General features: G+C 38.3%; 2 protein-coding genes across 3 annotated transcripts in view; one reads left to right on the top strand and one right to left on the bottom strand.

The window, feature by feature from the left end:
- Window positions 1-18,726, top strand: part of LOC137258238 (A disintegrin and metalloproteinase with thrombospondin motifs 16-like) — a 132,882-nt gene extending 114,156 nt beyond the window's left edge. The window contains exons 13-24 of one of the 2 annotated variants that reach the window (XM_067795831.1): window positions 795-858; window positions 989-1,100; window positions 1,879-2,003; window positions 2,819-2,942; window positions 3,477-3,721; window positions 4,323-4,515; window positions 5,286-5,412; window positions 5,822-6,029; window positions 6,265-6,450; window positions 7,888-8,100; window positions 10,699-10,846; window positions 13,123-18,726. In XM_067795831.1, coding sequence (XP_067651932.1) covers window positions 795-858; window positions 989-1,100; window positions 1,879-2,003; window positions 2,819-2,942; window positions 3,477-3,721; window positions 4,323-4,515; window positions 5,286-5,412; window positions 5,822-6,029; window positions 6,265-6,450; window positions 7,888-8,100; window positions 10,699-10,846; window positions 13,123-13,232 — 1,855 coding nt within the window. In that variant the 3' untranslated portion in view covers window positions 13,233-18,726. The remainder of the gene's footprint in view (window positions 1-794; window positions 859-988; window positions 1,101-1,878; window positions 2,004-2,818; window positions 2,943-3,476; window positions 3,722-4,322; window positions 4,516-5,285; window positions 5,413-5,821; window positions 6,030-6,264; window positions 6,451-7,887; window positions 8,101-10,698; window positions 10,847-13,122) is intronic. The other variant, XM_067795833.1, reaches the window with a different exon arrangement.
- A 425-nt stretch (window positions 18,727-19,151) lies between these two features.
- Window positions 19,152-23,784, bottom strand: part of LOC137257867 (A disintegrin and metalloproteinase with thrombospondin motifs 16-like) — an 85,039-nt gene continuing 80,406 nt past the window's right edge. Inside the window, exon 23 of the mRNA XM_067795353.1 lies at window positions 19,152-23,036. Coding sequence (XP_067651454.1) covers window positions 22,927-23,036 — 110 coding nt within the window. The 3' untranslated portion in view covers window positions 19,152-22,926. The remainder of the gene's footprint in view (window positions 23,037-23,784) is intronic.

The following is a 23,784-nucleotide window of genomic DNA, read 5'->3' as shown; positions in this document are numbered from 1 at the left end:
TTTCCCTCTGGCTAAACCTTCCTTGGGGAAACTTTGGCCAAGGACAAAGTTTCCCTGGGATAACTTTAGCCTAGCCCAAACTTTCCAGGGGGTAAGAATATCCTAGGACAAAATAAGGCCAGATTCTCCCTGGGAAAATTTTAAACCCGTGAAGAAATGGCCTGCTACATATGTTTTGATTCCCCACATGAGTACAATATGTGAAGCCCATTTCTGGTTTCCCTGTTGTGATATTGCTGGAATATTGCAAAAAGCGGTGTAAAACTATACTCACTCACTTTTGAGATGTGGTTGGAATATTTTTCAAATTGATGTCTCATATTTGCTGTCTGTAATAGGATTTGGATGAGCGGCAAGTAAAGTCAGTCTTGCCTTTCATGGTACCCTAACTGTATTAATCATCACTTACAATAACATGCAACTGAGGACTGCAGCAACCAATTACTATCTTGCATTATTAGATTCTTGAGAAGCCTTTAGAAGTTGGTGAATATATATGTAATGAGTATATGGATGGCGTCTTCTTATATCATTTATGTTCAAATTAAGCGTCATCCCACGGTCTGTGATCTCTGACTGGTGTATGACAGTGTGTGATAAACAACTGATGTATGACAGTTTGTGATATGTGACTAGTTATAGTGTTTGACAGTGTGTGAAAAATGGCCAGTGTATGACAGTGTGTGATAAATGATTGGTGTATGACGGTGTGAGATATGTGACTGGTGTATGACTGTGTGTGACATATGATTGTATCACCTAGGATCCCACATTATATAACATTGTTGTTACAGGCCCCAGTATGGCGGGAAACCTTGCCAAGGACTCACACAGGAGACCGTCATCTGTAATGCAAAGGTGACGTCATATACAGTATTTCTAATGCATCATACCAGCTGATCATCAACTTAAGTACACAATCATCAGTATATGTGTGTAAGTACCCAGTTGTATGGAGTCTAACTGACTCGTGTATATATGTTCCCAGACCTGCCCTTATGGGGATGATGACTTCCTTGAAGTCCAGTGCTCCACGTACAATGAGAAGCCATTCAAGGGCTGGTACCTGCAGTGGAAGCCGTACAAGAAGCTGTATAATGGTAGGTTCCTTACATGTAACATCAGGGTATGATGCTTCCAAAAATTTCAGTCTGACCAGAGGGCTTGTTAGATGTAAAACTTGCCAGCCTTGACCAAAACTTACCTCTCTGCAAATAATTCAGGTTTGACATAATTTATCATCCATTTGGAATTTATCATTTATAATTATTACTGTTTTGATAATGATATATTATCCTGAAATATGATGAATATCTTCATATACATATTTAATTTTAACCGGCAAATTTGAGAATCTGGCGGTCTCTGTTGATAATAACCTGTCCCAGGCAGTATTTCAAATGCTGGTAATAGAGTTGTATAAGCATTTCCTGGTTCCCAACCAATGCTTATGTTGAGTTCACACCCTTATTTCTTCTTTTATTGAATTGAATTGTAGCTTTTTATACCATTTTTGTATTATTCCTATGAAATTTAGCTGTTAAAGATTAGACATAGTCTGGATTAATTTAAGCATCCCAACACACATGCTTGTGTGTAATAATAGAAGAGGAGTAGTCAGAAGCAAAATAGCATTTATACCCCATGGAGACGTAGGGTGGCCTAGTGGTCAGTGTGTTTGATCATCTTGCTGGGTTCAGTTGCCCACTTAGGTGTAATGTATGAAACCCATTTCTGGCGTTCCTTTCTGTAATGTTGTTGGGATATGGTTAAACATTACGTAAAACCATTCTCACTCAACTCAGTATTAAAGTTAATGCCACTCTCAAACATTATTTGATTATGTTGAAATTATGGTATATGGTTTGTTACTTGCAGCCCAGGATCCATGTAAGCTGTATTGTGTGGCCGAGACCCAAAACTTTGTGTTCACAGTCAAGCATCTAGCAATTGATGGCACCTCTTGTAACCATGACAACATTTGTGTGACTGGTGCTTGCAAGGTAGTAATAGACTATTTTACTTCTCTGTGTGTCATCATGCTGCACTTTGGAATCCATCCAACATTTTATGTGTTTGACATTTCATTTCAAACAAATTTTCATTTTGGATGCTCAGATATTGTTAACATGAACACCAGGGCAAAGATATTGAATGAGTTCCTTTATTTTGTCAGACAACTCTGCTCAGATATGTGCAGGTCCTATTTTGTCTGACAACTCTGCTGAGATATGTGTGGATTTTGTTTTGTCTAATAACTCTGATAATTTATGTGCTGATATTATTTTGTCTGACATTCCTGGTAAGATATGTGCTGATTTCATTTTGTCTGACAACTCTGATAAGATATTGCGGTCATGTCATATTCAGAAACTCTGCTAAGACATGAGGATCGTGTATTGTTTGATAAATCTGCAAGATATGGTGATAGTTTCACAAATGAGACCTCAGTTATGATATGGTGAACCTGTCATATTTAGTAACTCTGCCATGATGTTGTGAAATCTGTCATGTCCTATGATGGTTGTGAAGACTGCCACACTGTTGTCACTGTAACGCTATCTGGTGTTTGTTACAGAGAGTAGGGTGCCACCTGCTCATTGGCTCGGATATTAGGATGGAATCATGACTAGATGATGGTTTTGAAGACTGCCACACTGTTGTCGCTGTAACGCTATCTGGTGTTTGTTACAGAGAGTAGGGTGCCACCTGCTCATTGGCTCGGATACTAGGATATTAGGATGGAATCATGACTACATGATGGTTGTGAAGACTGCCACACTGTTGTCACTGTAACGCTATCTGGTGTTTGTTACAGAGAGTAGGGTGCGACCTGGTCATCGGCTCAGCTGCCCGAAATGACATCTGTGGTGTGTGTGAGGGAGATAACTCTACCTGTAAACTGATCCAAGGACAATACACACAGCAGCCCCGATTAAACAGTAAGTGACCTTATCAACCATATGTCATCTTCTGATCATGTTAGCGACACAGGACACTCCAGAAACACCTGCTTCTGAAGTCTTTTGTTTGTGATAGGAATTAGTTCAGTGATAATAGATATAATTTAAGATGCTGCTCACTGTTTAGAGGTCAAATAGTTATTTGAATGTAGCCAATTCTTTGTGGGGGTTTTAGACTTGAAGATAGTTTCTTTTGATGATGTGTATGATATGTTTTTGAACTACATTTCACTTAATTGGTGGACTGACTGACTGACTCACTCACTCACTGTCACAGAGATGGCAATTTTCCATGAATCTGCAGAAATTTGCAGATTTAAATGTAAATCAATCAACTAAAAAACTTTATGGCGGTGAGATTAGAACCTACAGCCTAACTTGCTCCATACACCCTTATAGACTCACTCACACCCTTTCACTCACTCACTCACTCACGCACTCACTCACTCACAGACTGACCCACCCTCCCACTCACTAACCACATTTTTCTGAATTTGGGTCTCTTTCTTGCAGCTTATTTCCCAATTGCTGTGTTACCCAAGTCAGCAAGGTATATCCGAATACGAGAAAAGGAGATTTCTTCCAATTTCCTGGCCATGCGTAACATCTATGGCAGGTACTACCTCAATGGCAACCGAGCTGTGGCTTGGCCCGGGATCTACAAACTTGGCGGGGCTGACTTTACCTACAAGCGACCATACAGCAACCCTGAAACACTGGAGTCTGACGGACCTCTGGGAGAAGATCTTGTCCTGGAGGTAGTCACACCCCCAATATCATTTGTGAAGAGATCTTAGAGCAAAATGACGAGTAGACCTTGGGGTGTATCTATAGTGGAAGATCAATTGCCTTTTCACTCAAATTATTTATCCAAGAATGCAGATGGTGTTCACTTGTATAATAAAAGAGATTTGAAATGCTATTGACTTGCGCTTAGTGACTTGTGAAGATTCAGGTTAGAAATGGTCTTCAGCAACTGATGCTGCCACATGACACCAAACGGGATCGAGCCGTCAGACTTTCAATTCAGTGAGGGAGAATAATTCTTCATGGAAAATAGTTTATTTATGAAGAGACCAATATATCGGTTTTTGAGTCTATCACACTCTGAACTTTGGCAGTCTTTACTGAAATCAGAACATTCATGGTGAGGTTTATCATTGAGAGTTAAAGTAGTTTAAGAGTACCATGTGAGGATTTGGTGGCAAAAATACCTGCTAAGTGTCCACTCAGTTGTGAAGATATGAAACTAATAGATTGAGTTTAAGATATTCAGAGTCAGTGAGTTGAGTTTGAGATTCTCTGAACATGCTGTTGGAAAGATAACAGTGTTCAGATGTTATGTGTGTTGTGTTGTAGATGTTGGTGCAAGACCGCAACCCGGGTATTGTGTATGAATACACCATTCCCAAAACTCCAGCAGAGCTGCGGCTGACCCCTGCACCAACAGCCTCCACCACCGCCACCACAATGGCACCGCGACCCATTCAACACAAAGTGATGTATACTTGGAGTGTGTCTGTGTCACCCTGCACAGAACCATGTGCTGGAGGTGAGCATGTCCAAACTCTTGTAGGGTGTGGGGATGGGAGATTGGATGGCATGGGACCCATTAGTTGTGGTGGTGAGATTGCTGTGTGTTTCCATTCATCCATGTAGTTGTCCCCCGCTGCAACATGGAGCTGGGAACTGTGTATTCAGCTGCATTTGTACGTATGTATGATTCTTTTTAACGCGATATCCCGTGAACCATTGTCCCCAATATGTTCAAATTTGGTGACAGGCTACATTAGGGGATTATGCAGATGCCATGTTTGTGGCAGACACTTGTTTCAATCTGGGCTGGATCAGTGCGGATGTATACTGTATATGTGAAGATAAGCCAATCTCATAGTTAGGTCGAGATCCCAACTTGATGCTTAAAATCTGTTTCCCAATGGTATCAACCTTCATAATTAATCAACATGTACATCTCATCATATTATGTGGTATGTATGGACCAAATCATGGACAGATAGGAAGAAATGTGTGCGCAGCCGAATTGTATTTGTGGCAAAGTGTACAGGACATGTTTCATAGTGATTCTGGGTAAGAATGATGAGTCAGGGTGGTAGTTGATATTTGCTGATTTTGTTCAGAATGGGATTTGTTGACTCTATGTAGGATAAGTGATGATAGCTCTGGATTAGATTACTAATAGTTATTGCCTTGACAGCAGGATTTTAGGATCTGTTTGATTTTAACTTGACTTGAATTAGTATACACTTTTTGTTTGAGAAATACAAAATCAAAGATAATGCTTAGTATTCTTGCAATCTTCAGGGAAGAAGAATGTCACTGCATCATGTCGGCGAGATCTCCGGGTGGTGGTGGACAACAAGTACTGTGATGCTCGTCGCAAACCTAAGACTGGCCTCTTCCCATGTAACGCTCAGCCCTGTCCTCCCAGGTGAGCATGCAGCACGTGACCCATTGAATGAGGACTTGTCAGGGTTAAACACAGTGACTGGGCATTTTTACAGATTGACTGGGGTCTTCTCAGGTCGCACACATTCACTAAGCCTTCTAAGTACGTATTGTTCACTAGCTCTGCTCAGTGAAGTTTCATTTGCAAAGTTGTAAGTCTGTTTTAGGAAATATTGATATTTAAAGCATGTACAGATGAGTCAGTTAAGGTCAGAACAATTTATAGTTTTGTAAATGGGATTTTAGCAAAACACTCCTGAAATCCTCCTTGATGGTCTAGTTGAAATGACACTACTCCTAAAGAGATTCTGCTTCATGAGGCCAGGTATACAGGCTACATCTAGATAAAGTTATTGGTGTCCTCTTGGTCATGCTGTGTTTTGATGCTTCAGGTGGTCTGCTGAGGAGTGGCAGTCTTGCACCAAGGCATGTGGCAGCGGGAAACAGATACGGAAAATAACATGTCGCCAGAAACTGTCCTCGCACAAAGATCGCCGCCTGAAGCGGAGATTCTGTAAACACCTTCCGAAACCTGCCAGAAAGAGACGTTGTAATGTTCAACAGTGTCCGTCCAAGTGGCACGTGGGCAAGTGGGGGAAGGTGAGTCAGTGATCAGGACTAGGGGCAGCGTGTGCTGATGTCGGTAAGGTTAGTAGCAGAGTGAGTAGGACTAAATGGGATGATGACAAGAGACGAGGATATTTGTAGCATTTCATGATCATTGCATGTTTACAGAGAAACAGGAAACATTTCACTGTTGGGTCTTTTTCAAATTGAGAAATGATCAAGTATGAAAAACGTCAGATATGGATGTACCAGGTGTTTCTGATTTCAGTGTTCAACAACGTGTGGCAAGGGCATGCAACATCGTCGTATAATCTGCCGTCGTCGTGAACGGCGAGGGTTCCGTGTACTGTCCGAGGAGGAGTGTTCAGGCCTGAAGAAACCCAACGTGGCCCGCACATGCAAAATGCCACTCTGTAAAGAGAAATATGAATGGCTGCTGTCACCATGGGGACCTGTAAGTTCATATCTAGTTAAAGTTCAATATTTTATGATTTCTACTGAAAACTGATACTTAATCCTGAGACTGGAAAAACTAAGATTTAAAAAAATGTGTGAAAAGAGAACTGTGGGTATTATACAGAGAGCAATATCACAAACTGCTTTAGCTTCTGCTTCTCTAGAATAACATTTCCCTCTAAGATAATTTATAGATTATGCTATGATCCTGTAAAATTATACAGTCTAATAGAAAATGTTAAATGCAAGCATTATGTATTACATGTATTTGAATAGCATGTTTGCCTAACATTATCTCACAATATGCACTATATGTTAAAGAAAGAAAGTGCTTTCAGTAATGTTTGGTTTTGTTCTTAATTTTTTTACAGTTTTATGAAATTGTGTTTGGTTCTGTTTTTTTTAATGTGACTTTTAAATTTTTGTGAAATTGTGTTTGTTGGATGTTGTACAGTTCACTTACACTTTTGCTCATGATTTCAAACTAACTAAGTGCTCAAATCTAAGTCTTGTTACACTCAGCAATATTCCAGATATATCAGGGGTCTGTAGATCATCAAATCTGGACCAGAAAATCCAATGATCAACATCATGAGCATTCATGTATGCAGTGGAGATACGATGACATGTGTCAACAGAGTCTCAGAGACTGACTGCCCAATCTCTTAAGTTGCCTCTCATGACAGGCATGGCTTGCTGAAGACCAGTGATAACCTGGGTCTTCATGGGTGGAGATTTTAGCTTGCTATGTCTTCACCACAATAACGAAAAAGATCCTCTGCCACTCTGTACATATCACTGAAACCCAGCAAGGACACAATGCTGTGGTTCAGATATGCAACTATAAGACGCAATATTTTTTTTGTGGAGCAATAGGATAGAAAAAAAGACTAGTCAATCAACAACAACCTGCATGAAAGCATTTTATTTCTGCTTGGAATATATAAAAAAGTAGTACACCATTAAAGAGCACATTATCCACACTAAACTTATTGAGCACAAGACTTGACTTCAAAGAATTGAGAGAGAGCAGGTGACTTCATTAACTAGAGATTTCAGCCTTTGAACACTTATGGAGGGTTTGTTAATAACTGTAACTTGTATATTATTATATCCAGAAAGGTCTTCGTAACTAGTTCTTATTTTAAAATGGCGTCACTATTAGTGATTTTACGGCTCTTCTTTGACTAAATATCCTCCGGAATCAGTGTATACTGTATTTTGTCAAAAGGTAATTTTATTGTCACTGGGGTAAGAATGATTTGAAAGGTGATGGTTGTGTAAACCTATAAACACTTTTTCCTCACTGTTGTACCAAAGGAAGGACCTATAGTCAGATGATCATATACATATAATCTTTAGATGCTTGCTTCTACAATAAGCTTCCGTAGTCATGAACTGGTTGAATGAAAAACGCCATGCTTTCTTGCCTTAGTGTTCACGAACATGCGGTCGAGGGAGACGGTCGAGATACCTCAAGTGTAATCAAGTCGATGCACATGGCAAGCATGCGCCCGCCACAGATATTCAGTGTAAACACAATCGCAAACCTAACGTGGCAATGGAGGAGACATGTTGGCTCGTTGAGTGCCCACAGGCACTACGTGCGTGGCAGAGGCCATATTGGCATGCTTTGCACTGGTCCAAGGTGTGCATGGTGACTCGACGGTCACGCTAGTGGTTTGTTGTATCGTCACTGTATTTTGTTTTGTGTGTAATTGTTGGTCCAAGAGCCAAGCAGAACAAAAGTTAGACTCATTTTTAAAGTTTCTGTTTTTGTCATATTTCAAATCAAATGATTTTTGCAGATCAAAATGTTGATACTTGAGGGAAAATAAATTTAGTGATGATGCATTTCTGTAATAAGCCATGTGAAGTTCCTATTTTCTCTCTAGAACCTGAACCTCTGACATTGTGTTAGTATTGTGAAAGTGTTCATCAGTAAGGAAGTGTAAACATCATATGTCTGCTTGGAACATGGCCGACCTTCCCCTTCCTCCTCAATCTTGCTTCACGGCCCCTTATGCACCACCTCCTCAGTTACAGTGTAGCTTCCCGTCACACGCACAGCTTCTGTAACACTGCACTCATCATTTCAGGGATAGTTGCTGCTGCTGCTGCTGCAGACTCATGCTTCATCATGCATTAACACAGCTTCAGTCACACTGACCTCACACACAGGTCTCTCACACAAGACTTACACAGTGGCCTCACACACAAACCTTACATAGTAGCCTGAAAAACAAGCCTTACACACTGGCCTCGCACACAAGTCTTACACAGTGACCTCACACACAAGGCTTACACAGTGGCCTCATCACCATGCATTAACACTGCGGCCATTTGTGAAGACTATTCTTGCTGCCATAGTATACCTAGAATACTGTTGATGCGAAATAGAACTCACCTCACATCTTTCATTTTCTAAGTCATTTTTGCTTGAGACATGGACATAGAGGTTTAAGGGGTGTGTGTACATGCATTGGAGTAAAAAGAAGCTCCTGTAAAATCTAAATAGGTGCCTTTTAGAGTAGTTAAAAAATAATGAATATACAATAATGTAAGTGCAGTGGAAGTTGTCAATATACAAATAGTTAATCCCCTTATCCATTTACTGAACTATACTCTACCTGTAACATCTGATGAAAAGAGTGTTGGATTTGACATCATCAGTAGTTGTTGCTGTTGCTGTTGCACCTGTAAGTGTCTGTCACCTGGTGCATCAACCTTGATATATCACCAGGTTCACACATCTGCCCATCTTACCGCGTGCACACACATCCATATTCCACTTGGTGCACACACCTCCATATTTCACCTGGTGCGCACACCTCCATATCTCAGTAAGTGCACATACCTTCATGATTCAGTGAGTGCGAACACCTGAATATCTCACCTGGTGCATTTAACTCCATATCTCACTTAATGAGCACACCTGTGTTTTACCAAGTGCACACACCTGTATATCATGAAGTTCACACATCTGCCTATCTCACCTAGTGCACTGTGACACCTGAAGCACACAACTCCATAGCATTAAGTTCATGCACCATGTCTCACCTGGTGTACATATTTGCATGTCTCACCTGTTGCACACACCTAAATATCTCACTTGGTGCATACACATTAGTATCTCAGTACGTGCACATGCCTCCATATCCCAGTAAGTGCCAACACCTGAATATCTCACCTGGTGCATTTAACTCCATATCTCACCTAGTGCACACCTGTGTATCACAACGTTCACACATCTGCATATCTCACCTAGTGCACACACTTGCATATCTCACCTGGTGCACGTACCTGTATACCTCACCTAGTGTACACTCCTGAATATCTCACCTAGTGCGCACACCTGCATATCTCACCTGGTGCACACACCTACATATCTCACATGGTGGACAGATCTCAATAGCTCACCAGGTGCACACACCTCCATATCCATATATATGACCACTTGCATACCCAATACATGTTTTGTGTTACGCGTATTTGACCGCAAGCACACATACCTGTATACACCTACCCATGCATACCACCCAATGCACTTGCACACCTGTATATACTACTCAAAAGAAGTTACAGATAATCCTGTTCTTTTATGTTACTCTCATGGCATGACAGATTAAATGTATTAACTCAGAAACCAATATTTGTGCACAAATCTGAAGCAATAATCCTGAAAGCCCCCAACTTCTAGGCAGAATTCATGAAACCTTACATGAAAAGCAACCCTGTCTTGACAGTTTTCCTAATAGGGCAGCCAGAGACGCTTACTTTGAAAACCAAGATATAACCCAGTAGAAATATGGAAGAACATGAATGACGGTTGTCCATCACTTTTTCACTTTGAGTAGTATATATCACCTGGTTGACGAGCACACTTGTATTTGACACCTGGCACCCACCTGCATTCTCTCACACACTGGTAATAGTCACCTGAAATACACCTGCATCACCACATATTTTGGTACACTTCTACACACAGTCCAACTCAGTGCTTTGTGTCGATGGTACCGAATACAAATTAATTCAAAGCTTCTTAGACAGTTGTAGTTGAATTATCTCCCACTAGTGTAAGTGTCATAGTTAAAAGTTGATTCCATCTTTCTCATTAACATTCTCATCAATAACATTTCAAGATACCTTTTGCTTTGTGAGTAGATAGGAGTAGAAATAAACAATTAAATCATTGTCCTTGTGATTGGTTGTTCCTGAGTATAACCACCAGGACGTTGTATTGCAGTGTTCTGCCACATGTGGGCGTGGCATCCAGGTACGAAGCATCAAGTGCATTGACAGCCAGAGAAGACCACACCCATTTGCTTGCAAGTCTCGCAGCAAGCCCCACACATCCAGACCATGCAATGCTGGAATATGTCCGTCCAAAGATCGTAAGTTCAGGTTCCAGCTTGTTTGATTGCAGGAAAATACAACATAGAATCATTTTGATGGCTGATATAAAAATAGCAAACTATTGGGTGAAATTGTTTTCCATTTTTGTTTTCAGTTTACAGTATACTTCCAAACCAAATGACATCAATTGCATAGATGAATGGCTTTGATACATACAGTAGCATGTTTTTGTTCTCTCAAAATGTTGGATCAGTGGATGACCCAGAATTAAAATTCATCTGCGTTTATTTTTCATATAGTTCCTGATTTTGTAGTCAGGAGTAGACTGACAACTTATCCCTGAAATGAACATGTTTTACAGAAACACAGTTCCTAAAGTATATTCATAAAATATGATAAGAAGGAGCATAGAGAATTTCTTGTTCAAGCTGGTAATGTACACTTGATACATAATCTAGACATGCAGTGGCTAAACTGGCAATAGTTATAGAGGATATAATCTGAGTGCCCATGTCATACTATGTTCACGACATGAGTGCCTAAATGTTGGTATTTCCAATGCGAGAGTGAGGGAGATACCAATATTTAGCCACGAGTGTCGTAAACATAGAATGTTATGGGCATGAATATAGTATTCTGTTTATTACCAAAGTCGTTAAATTGAGGAAAATGAACCCAAGTCTACTATCAAACCTATCCTGGCTACCCGTTGTAGAACGCAGCGTCACAGATGACACATGACGTCATAACATTGTTATGATGTCATGACACCATGGACAAAGTGATATTTTGCCTGAGAACATTGTATGAAAAATATGAACCCGGATATATTCACCCTCGAAGGTAATAAAGGTAATAAGAGAGTAAAATACTATTTATTACTAATGATGACAAAACAGCATCTTCTTATCATCCAGTGACTGAATACATTATGATTAATTTGTGGCAAGATAGTGACCAAACTATGATGGAAGAGGTCAGATTTAAATGCAAGACGTTTAGTCCAAGACTCTATGTTTAGCGCGTTACAATCACAAGAGCTGATAAATACGACAATACGGAGGCCATATTGCAAACTAAGGCTGAGTGAGTGAGTGAGTGAGTGAGTTTTACGTTGCTTTTAGCAATATTCCAGCAATATCATGGCGGGGGCCACCAGAAAATGGGCTTCACACATTGTACCTATGTGGGGAATCGAACCCAGGTTTTCGGCGTGACGAGCAAATGCTTTGACCACTAGGCTACCCCGCCGCCCCTGCAAACTAAGGCTGATTGTACCATGATTTCATGAATCATCAACTGCTTTGATAGCCTCTGTATTGCTTTCTGAGAGTATTCTAGGGTGAGTTAGTACTGTATGGACAAGGGCAAAAGGAAACATTCTGTGTGTAATACTCTTGTAATAATTAAAGTGACTGAATCTAGAAAATCTCATGACGTCTGTCCAAATACCACACATTATCAGAACAGGAGCATTTGTTAAGTCTTTTGTTTTTGTTTTAATTGTCCCTGCGCTCATGGAATGGGGGACTATCTATTCAGCAGCGTCCGTACATACGCAAGTCCCGTTTTTTGTTAACATGATATCGCATGAACTGTTGTCTTCAGATTTGGTGACAGGGGGATTACGCAGACACCAGTTGATTTTGGTGACCTTGGCCTTATTTTCAAGGCCACCACAACTCTAGTTATCACAGTATCTCATGAACCCTGTGTCTTCAAATTTGGTAGCATCCCACATTTGGGAATTACGCAGACGGCAGTCAGCTTGGGTGACCTTGACCTTATTTTCAAGGTACCCCTGACTCTTTGACCACTTCAAACTCTTTTTAATGTGATATCTGATGAACTGTTGTACTCAATGTCTTAAAATGTATTGACAGCCTATAGTGTGGAGTTAGGCAGAAACCTGTCAATTTGAATGACCTTGACCTTATTCTTTATTGTGACCACGACACTTATGTTAGCACATAAAACATTGCAACCAGTGTCCTTAATTTTGTTGATAGCCTACATTGTGTGATCAATTATCCAGTCAGTAGTCATTTCACTCATCTTGTGTGTGAGCAAAAAAGTGAAATGTAGTGAATATGTTATAAATATATCATTCTTCTCAAGCAGCGGGGAACATTGCCACATTTGTGGCAAGCACTTGTTTAGTAAGTCATTAGAACATTTATGCTCCGAGGTCCAACACAGGTTAATTTTTGTGTGTCCTTTCTTAATGTTATTAGTCCAAGATGCAATACGTTATGTCCAGTTTTGCCCTGTAGCACAGCCACCATGATGTAATCCCTGTATCACCTGTCCACAGAACCAGTGTGCGAGGACACAGAGAGCTGGTGTCCACTAGTCCGACAACACAAGGCGTGTGACAGACGCTACTACCGCAAGAGCTGCTGCAAGACTTGCCAAGGGACATGAGATGAGAACAGCGCCATCTACAGGACCAGCTTCACACCAGCCCGAAACCTCCGATCTCGTGCATGCATGGTTGTGATTTGTTCTCATTGTCATGTATTTATTCACCATGTCGACTGACATGTGGCTGAATGTATGCAAGTTTTTGAAGGCATGTCATCTGTGTCCAAAACTGTTAACAACAGAAGGCTGTCTGATTGTTAGACATTGCCATTTGGGGAAAAATACTTGTTGACAGTTGCAGTCAGTGTCGAAAACATTGATGTTGACAATGTTGTGAGAGAGTATGCATTGTTTTCTAAACAAAAGCAGACACCATTATTCATTGACTCAACTAGTGGAAATGAGAAAGCATGATGATTGAACAACGAAAAATTACTGTATTATTTAGGTAGTGTACGTGTATTGTCAGCAGTTCCACAAGACTGTGGGACAGCTGTTGATATTGATTGAATACTGGTATCATAATACAAGTTTATACATGAATATGGATGTTTAAAGTGTAATTAGGCTGAAATCTTCTGTTGTGCATAAAAAATTATTGACATTGTAGAAATGTTCTACATCAATTTACTTTTAAAGTATCTTTATTTTCCATTTTGACATTTCATGGTCGGTTTAGGCTCTGACCAAAACTTTTGTTATCCCAACATAATATTTGCTACATGTGAAGACGGTCCTTGTACTTTTCACTGTGACCAAAATATTAACTGAAACTATTCTTATTTACAACAAAAGTATGACACTACATTTTTCTAAATCTGTCATTTCTTGTTTATCTCTCCCTTCTTAGTTTGAATGTTACAGAAATAAAACTTCCTTCATCCTATAAACAGTGCCATGTTTAAAGTATTATTAAAAAACACAGCGTCTGGACCCATGATATAAATGTGATGATTCAGTTTCGTCAGTTTTGTTGTATTCCCAAGGTCACAAGGTTGTCTAACCATGTCAGTGTTAGAGATACTGTCTCTTAATATCAGAACCGTGCATTTTGACTACCATGAACATGTCAGAGGTCAGATCACGATCCTTTTATAATAATCTTTGAGAGGGTTGAGTTCTGAAAAGAGTATCATAAGTTGGACTTTACCAGTTACCTCCCTTTACATTACATCATTTAATTTTATTCCATCCATTTTTGTAATGCATATTGAAAGGACTCAACTATTGCATAACTGTAGATGAAAAGTTGAAATAGGATTCTCTGAAACTGCCCACGTATAATAATATTGGCATAAATAATGAAGTGCAGGTTTTATAAGTGAACTAGTCAGTTGTCATTAACCAAAATGTCAAGGCCATCTCAAAAGTCTGTTCATTATGTAAAAACATAATTCCTCAGTCACTCCTCGTGGGATATATGCTATATTCACCAGTCTAGATGTTTAAGGGTGATAATGGTAAAGCTTCACACCATCCTTAACAGAACATATATCTGCCCTGTGGACAATACAAATATTCCCATTAAATTGTTCCGTATGTTTTACAGCCTGTAAAGATATGGACTATGTTAATTACATTTTCATATTCGATGTACATATATGAGTGCATATATGTCTGCATTAAGTCAGTATTGGTGTGTCTTTGATATGTGTTTGAGTGTGTTATATAATATTCTAATGTTGAGTGAGTGAGTAAATTGTATTGTTCTGCATGTTCATCTCTAGGGATGGTAAGGCAAATATCCAACAAGTTTCTCACATTTTGGTAAATATCTTGAAGGGGAATTTCTGAGTTCAGCACAGCTGAAGGCATTTTTTGTTGTATCAGCAAAAAATTGCCCTTCCAAAATCATCATGAAGACTGGGAAGAAGGGACAGAAATTGCATTTTGTGGAAACAGATTGTTAGAAAGCAACTATGGTGATGGTATCAAGTGCATTTGAAACTGTAGTCCTTAAAGAGGTACATCCTTGGTTGACTTGCTATGACTTAGCATGCTGGAACTCTGCTTAGGTTTTGGCTAATCGTATTTCCTAATCAGTGACCAGCTGCAGAAATTCACAATGCTTTCTCTCATTTTGACAAGGACTTTCTGGATATTGAACATTACCTGTGGTATCTATGTGTAGTACATTGACAATTACACCCTCCAGTGCCATTAAACTGGAAAGGGCTGTTCCTGAAAAGACTTTGAGGTCAGAACCTTGTATACTTGAAACGCACCACAGAAACTGCATATTGTTGCTTTGGAATGGGAGATATTTGTACATATTGTACTTTAAAAGTGTATTTCACAATGTAGATTGTTAAAAATGTATACATTTCAGGTTATCATTGTAGCGTGTGTGAATGGGTCCATGAGTTGTGTATATAGAATTGTACATGTGTCAAGGTATAAGTGTTTCCTAGAGCCTAAATAGGACATGGATTTACATAATTTCATACCTGTGTGAAAACGAGATTATTTGTTTGTACGATTATATATCCAAAGAATGCATGTAAAATTCATTAAAATTAAGTACTTTAGTCTGGGGGGTATTTTACAGTTAGTTATAAGTCAACAAAAAAATTGAACTCTATTGTGCCCCAAAATATGAGATAGTGCCAAGACCAAAAGCAACATACTTAGCATTACCTTCAAGCAGGGACAAACTAAATGTTCACTTTCAATCTTCAGTAATACTTAATATATTCCTTTCTGCATAAAGTGATAACTGCCAAATCTTCATGACCCTTCATGAAATGATGTTCTGGAAATATGTAATGGTTAAAAGGTCAGTTAAATTCAGGAAAAATGTGATTTTAATATAACCTTATACAGCCAGTTTTGGTCGATGGCATTAATGCCTGTTTATTTATCTCTGTATGTGAGTTTGTTTATGTTATTGTATTTTTGTTATATGGATGAATTGCTAAACATTATAGTTGTTCGATATATCAGCCAATAGGATTGTAGCATTTATGTTTTTATGGTACTTTGTTTTCAGTTTGAATCAGAATAATGTGATGGGTATAGCTGAGATGTCATGTTTCATATTAAAATCCAAAATACTTTGTTTTCACCAACTTTTGTTTTGCATACAAGCAATATTCTCAGGCTGCACAGACCGAAGCATACATAGAAGTAGTCGTTCTTTCGAAACAGACTGTTACAAATGTAGTGTGACACTTAAAGGGGCATTGATCCAGAGCAATTTTCGTGAACTCTTTGTTGCATTTGTTGTTGTTTTTCTCCCATGAGGACCCAGATGATATTCCAGAATTCTTGACTGGTGTGTGACCTCTACTGCACCACTTGCATGGGCATTTGATAGTGTAAGTATAGAACTATCAACGGAAATGAAATATTGTTTACTTGGTGATAAATTATTTCCATCTTCATTTTTATGACAACACATTAAATTCTTTTCAAGTTTAACCATGCACCACCACTAGGTTGGTTTTGTAATTAGACAGTTGTTGAGAAACATTAATCGTTCTGGATCAGTGCCCCATTAAAGCATGGCTGACATTTCTTGTATGGCTGTATTGATGTAGTATTTTTAAGATTTACGTTAAATTTGTATTCTTCATGGTGTCAGTTTGGTTTAACGCTGTCATGTCTACACCTGTACCTCAAACTGTCCTGTACATAGTGAAATGTTGTATATAGTTTTGCCGACTTTACATGATATATTTTCTACAGTTTATATTTTCAAGTTGTTAATGTCTTAACAATAATTTTACAGAAGAGGGAAACAGATGATTTAGTGTTGAATGTTGAAAACAACAGCTTTGAAATTGTACATACATTGTTTAAATGTTATTTTCTCAACATCTCAACAAATTGTCTTTTCCTAAAGAAAAAAAATCATGGAATCTGTTTTTATAAGTATTGAAACTTTACATGTTTACACAATGAAAACTAAAATGTTGATTGAATTATTTTGTGCAGTTAATTTGTTTTGAATTATATCCTTTGTTTAAACCTAAAGCTGTCCAAACAAATGAAGTGCCTATTTAGAAGACCTTTATGCTTCTCCTTGTCCAACTATGCATGTAAATTGTTTTCTGATACATCGCTGAAAAAGTGTCCTTGTTATCAATCTGCTCTGCAAGTCTCCTAGCATCTAAATCTTGATACAGAACTTGTTGACATGGCAGATATTCATTGACATTAATAAACAGGTATCTGAATTCTGATATTGTCATTAATTAAAAGAAATTAGAGGATTCAGCTTTTGTATATTAGTGCATTTCAACACTAAATGACAATACCTAGCACTACTACATTCATGAATTACTGCCCGGCTGTCACATGTAGCTACACAACCTACGTACCTCAGTCACTGTAGATTGTTGATCAGAAGACCAGCTGGCCCCGATTTCTGAAAACAAAAGTCTGAGTGTTTTTTTACATTTATTCTCTAATTTGAGAAAGTGCAGGAAAATGCATTTCCCAGACAAAAATGAAATTGATCTTTTACATAGGAGATAGTTCACGTTTTGTACATAGGTTACTTGATTTGTTTGGGCTTTTTGAATTTAGAAATACGATTGAGTTGGAAATTCAGCTGTTTCAAATTGTCAAACTCAGTTTGAGATTTGAGTAAAAGCTTAAGTTTGTTTTGAGATATCAGGTCCAGTACAAACAGTGACCAGACAACGCTATACTTTCAAGTGACTTTCAATATTTCCCTGAGGTCTCCCTAAACTTCAAGAGGTAAAATGCAAATATCCATGAGGTATTAGTTGGTTTATTGGAGGCAGATCTTGTTCTGGAGATGCTCTTGTAGAGTATACTATCCAATACAAGTATAACAGTTATATCATGTAGGTGTGGAATAACCTGTAAATGTGTGCTAGTTCCTCTTATGTATACATCAGGAATTAGTGCTGCCATTCATAGCCATCAGTCAGTCCAGGTGTTTTGTCACCAGCCCCAACGTCATGAACTGCATGTACATCCTCTATGTTTCCTCTATTATGGGTTAATGCTTTCTCAAGAGACTGATACTCTTGTTGCTGAATTTAGAGTACATCCTTTCACCCGTAACCAAATGCACTTCGGTTATTTCTCAAAAAGAGATACATAAATTATGATGCAGAACTTTTTATTCAGTATTGATGGAAAGAAATCTTTCAAGATGTTCATGAAAATTCCAGTCATTATCGTGGTATTAATTCTACAGCAGCAGCGACTATTTGCTATTGTGGGAGAGAAATCATTCAAAATATTCCTGGAAATACCAGTGACCAAATTCACTGAGATAATTTCTGAAAAAGAGACACAAATTTTGCAGCAGCAGGGACTATTTACTATAGCAGGGCATAAATCCTTCAAGATATTCCTGGAAAAACACACCCACAGTTTATGATAGTTTGTAACCTCCTGGATTCTGTGCAGGTACATCTTCCTTTTGTGTATGCGTGTACTACCTCCATCATTGTCATCTCGTAGCAGCCAGGTGTGTATAGGTAATCCATTATGAGCATATAGTTGTACACTGTCTTCCATGTCAGTCATATGACTAGTGGATGTACGTCTGATAAATAAACATATTTGTACACTGGTCATTGTCTTATGTGTTGTGTAATGAATGATTTACGTTTATCAGTATGAATTTCAGTTATGAAATATCCCTAGTTCATGATCGGACCAGTCCATGTGCCAAGTTTGGAGAAGAAACACTGAATGGTTAAGAGCAATACCATCAATTTCAGACAAAGTCAACTGGCCATGGAAATACAATAAAATACTATTCAGAAACCCAAAACAACCAAAAGGCACCACATCACCACCAGGTCTATCAGTCAAACAGTCATGGAAAATATTTTACTCAGACATCCAAAACTGCCAAAAAGCACCACTTCACCACCAGGTCTATCTATGTGCCTTAGAGTTTGTCGAAGATCCACAGGTTAACAGACAGAGTCCATTTTAATATCTCCCACAAAATGCATTGCAGGGGATAAAAAGACAACAGAACACATGATATATACAAAAACTGAGCATTAATACTGAATTTGTTTGCATGTACGTACAAAACTATGAAAAGTAAACAATAAATAAATATGCTGTTTATTTACAAAAGACAATGAAAACCTCCTAGCCTGGAGTTCCTAAATGCAAGTCATGTGACCAGCCTGACAGTTAACCCCCATCAGTTGCTGAATAAACGGGTCCACATTAAAGAGGTTGTGTTGGTTACAGAAATGCTACATTGACTATCATAGCAATGATGATGAACAATTTATTATGCAGGATGGTAGCTTTGCTTAGTTCAGCAGTGATGACATTTTATTCAAACTTAAATTATTGCTGTATGTCTTTGTTTTAGAAGAAACAGCACAATGTACATTGCTTCACAGTATGAAATGGAATATGTGAAAAACAAATATTACAACAATGTATCAGTTATAAAAAAGATATATTGTTAGATATTAGATGTAAACAAGCCAAGTTGTAACACTGACGTTAAGACTGCGACACAATACATGGAAACAAAATGTTCAATCAAAACCTCATCTTAAAACTTTATGTATAAACTGTCTAAAATTCATGTCTCTGTGTTGACTACCTCTTTTGCAAAAGGCTTCACATTATTGATAGGTATATCATATAGATATATGTTTCTCACTTGATACTCGTATTGCAGGGAAAGTCTGGAGAAAATGCAGAATCACAAAGCTCTGTGGATTATTACTACACTATAAAGCACTGCTAGAAATACCTCACATGTGGTACCATGTGAGGAATTGAATCAGCATGATGAGTGAATGTGATAACCACTAGGCTGCACCACTTCACTGTTAGAAATATCAAGTGTGTTAGTGAAATAACTATATCAAAGAACAACATTGATAAAAATACCTGGAATAATGATAGTAAACTCAAACATAGCGTACAAGGGTACATGAAAAAATTGCTCCAAAATATTTTGTAGTATCAAAATGTTAAACGTACCACCTGAAAGAAAACAATCAATAAGTGATTCCTGGGTTAAATTCTAACTGCCTTTATGATAACCATAGTTCAACACAATCACAATCACCTGTTGACGAATGTACAATATGCATTGTTTGGCATTATAGGATATGTTTGTAAATACACAGCTGTCTCAGTGCTACTACTAACTACTGTACAGCTTTGAGTTCATACATCACGCTGAATCGATTAATAGGTAAATGCGCAAAGTCATAAAAAAATATGCCTGTCTAATATACTGAAAACAAAACAAAGACAGGAAAATATCAATTCATTAATCAATTCTTTGTTAAGGTATTAAGCCACCCAATAATGAAGTACATCCACTGTATACATGTGAATTACACAAGAAATAGGACTAAAGTACACTACCTTTTTCATGAACACTAAAAACATGCCTACAATGCACTACCTCGCTCACTAATACACTAAAATAATCCTAGTAAAAATAAATTATTGGTTTTGGCAGTTTTCATCTTTACATTTGTACAACAAACTGGAAAATACAAGGTGTAAAATCTTCTATAAATAGGCCCAGGGAGCTGTCTTTGGCTGGGCAGGGCATAAGTCAAAGTACATTGCCAGGACTTTTTCAAATTACATTGCTTTCATCTTTAGGTACCTTAAGTGAAGACAAGGATCATACCGACTCCACTTGAGGCATCTAGAATCATGTCATTCTACATCACTGTTGTCATCAGCCAAATGAAATAAGATGAATTTCAATGAACATGTTACTCATTGGGGTGGTGTCATACACAACTGCATCAAATTGAAAGGTGTATCACAGATCAATGTTTGGGCATTTTGTTCAATGACAAGATGACATCGATTCCTCATGGCCGATTTTGTCATCATTTCAAAGTTCGATGATTAGTTCACACTGTCATCACCTGTATGATGACATTAACACAAAGTGAGGCACTGTTTTACATAATTTTGCATTTTACACATCCTTGCTAGCATAAATTTCACCATTCTCTTCCCATATCTTCCTGTCATATCTTCCTACGTAACCTCTGTTCTAATACAGCCACATTTCCCAGTCATCGAGAAATCCCCTTGCGGCAAAAAATTGAACAGAAATTATCTCCCTTGTTACTATGCAATTAGAACACGCGTTAAATAGACAGCTCCAATATGGAGGCCACCATGGAGTTGGTTCATCAGCGTGCGAAGGAAAGATTCGGTATTTCATGTTTAACTGAAAATCAAAACCTGGCAATAGAGAGTGCAGGGATCAAACGCCAGGATGTGTTTGTAGAAATAAAAACTGGTAGTGGCAAGTTTCCCCGATGCATTCGGAAATTACTGAGATCTTGCGAATGATCACTCTTGAAACAATATCTCTGATTGCACAACTAAATCTGAATGCCTCCAATCGTGAGTCTTGAACACTCGCTCCATGAAGGGGCTGTATTAGAACAGAGGTTATGTAGGAAGATATGACAGGAGTAACCTCTGTGGGAAGAGAAGGAAATTTCACATGTATTAACCATGTTTGTATCAGCCCATATTCACCAAAAATATCTGCAACCAGAATAAAGAAAGGAACTCAATGCCAGATCAGAGTTATTCACCTTTTTTAACATGCAGCACCTGCACATATTTGAAATGTTTGTTTGCATGGATTATTTTGTCAGTCTTTATTACAAAATATCATACATGTACAGTTTTCCAGTTTTCCGCAAACATAATTTTCAAACATGAGATCCCAAACATCAGAAAGAATGTGATGTACTGGGACTGCTCTTTACGTGATGTTTCAAAAGAGGCAAAAAGACCTTGCTGTGCACCCTTTTATCAGGGAAACAGCTCCCTCAGTGGCCTAAGAACTGTTACCAGTCAGTCCCCAATATCAATGCCTAAAGCTATGAACATACACTGAGATCAGGAAAAATGTACAAGTCAGTGACAATCACACATCCAGACATCCACACAGGACATATAGTAGTTAGCCATAAGTGTGTCATTGTAAGTCATCGTTAAGTTGCTCTTATGGTGCTAATAATCCGGTGTCATTTGATATTACTTATCCATGGAAAGATGAACAAAAATTATGCACTCGTAGCAAAAAATGATCTCCAAGGTGTTTGCAAAATATCAAAATAAAATGGCTTGTACTCAATTTATGAAAATTGTTCTTGGCAAGAGTTAATGAACATTCAAGTCTATGGAAATTTCACTAATGATGACTCACTTATTTCTCACTTCTGTACACAAATATGACAACATCCTAGATATGATCCAGTGATGAAGAATCATGTTGAATAACATGGAGATACTGATCGCCATGGTGATGAGAATCACAGAGGACATCAGATGAACAAGCTGATGTCTTCTACACAAAATGGTGTTCAGCGCTGTCTGTAAAATGAATCTAAAGACTGCAACAAGTGAAGTCCTTCTTGCAGCTAAATGCAATGTTCTCAATGTTTCCAGTCCATGGATGGGACATCTGACAATGGATTGCCAAACTCATAAAGGCTGAAATGTCCTGAGTCAGTAAGATTTTCAAGGTCAGAAGAGTAACTTGACACACAATCCCATGGTTTGTGGAACACTTCCAACTTCATGACAACATCATTGTTCAATAAGATCAGCTGAGTCTTTGCTATCATCTGACTTCTCTATGTTGTTTAAAATCTGAAGGTAATCTCAATGACTCGTGATGGGTATAAGAATCAATGTCTGTGGTTCAAGCAAACATCTTTTCAGCATCAGGTGAGTTATTTCCCTTGATACATATCTGTCTTAGAGTTCTCTCTCTTCATAACAACGTTTGCTAGCTCCCTCTACAGGAATGACAACACTTGTTTCCGTAGAACTCATGGCCACAGATCTTGTGTATGGGAACTCTATAACACCATGTGAACTCATCTTGACAAGCAGGGTCTGCAACATGGGAATTGATGTCTTTAAACTCTATTACCTAGCATGAATAAATCGTCATCATTATGTAATTAACAGTTCAAGTTTTTAACTTCATTTATACTATACTGTTCTTTGTGGATTGTGATGTCACATGCATTATGTGTTATGACATCATAGTATTGAAGTCATGGTGTCAGTTGATGAAGGGATCTGTAATAATCCCGAAATGTTGTGTGGGAAAGAATAAAGAAGTTTAATTCCATAACATATCTTGGTCAAGGAAAAATGATGTTCAAGTAATGTAAATCATGGTGTTTGCTGCATCCATCAGTTTTAAAATATAATTGCTCATGTTATCTGCAATATGTCACACACATAGATACAAGTTAGTTGTGAATGTGACATTCCAGCTATACCAAACTGAAGCAGTAAATATATTGAGACTGGACCGTTCACGTTAGTGACTTAGATTATCAGTTGGTTGGTTTGTTGTTTAACACTGCACTTAGCAATATTCAGGCTTTAATGTGGCTGTAAATAATCCAGTCTGAACCAGACAATCCAGTGATTAGCATCATGAGCATTCCTCAATGCAATTGGGATATGATGATGTGTCAACAAAGTTAGCTAGCCTAACCACTCAATCCCACTGGCCACCTCTTACAACAAATATTGGTTACTGAAGATCAATTCTAACCTGGATCTTCATGGGTGACATAGATTATCAGTGGCATAACACAAATTGTAGCCACAACAGCAATCAATCAGC

The sequence above is a fragment of the Haliotis asinina genome, chromosome 12 (genome assembly GCF_037392515.1).
Source record: "Haliotis asinina isolate JCU_RB_2024 chromosome 12, JCU_Hal_asi_v2, whole genome shotgun sequence".
In the NCBI taxonomy this organism is placed as follows: Eukaryota; Metazoa; Mollusca; class Gastropoda; order Lepetellida; family Haliotidae; genus Haliotis; species Haliotis asinina.
The sequence above is the reverse complement of the archived record's forward strand: the minus strand, read 5'-3'. Positions and strand labels throughout refer to the sequence as shown.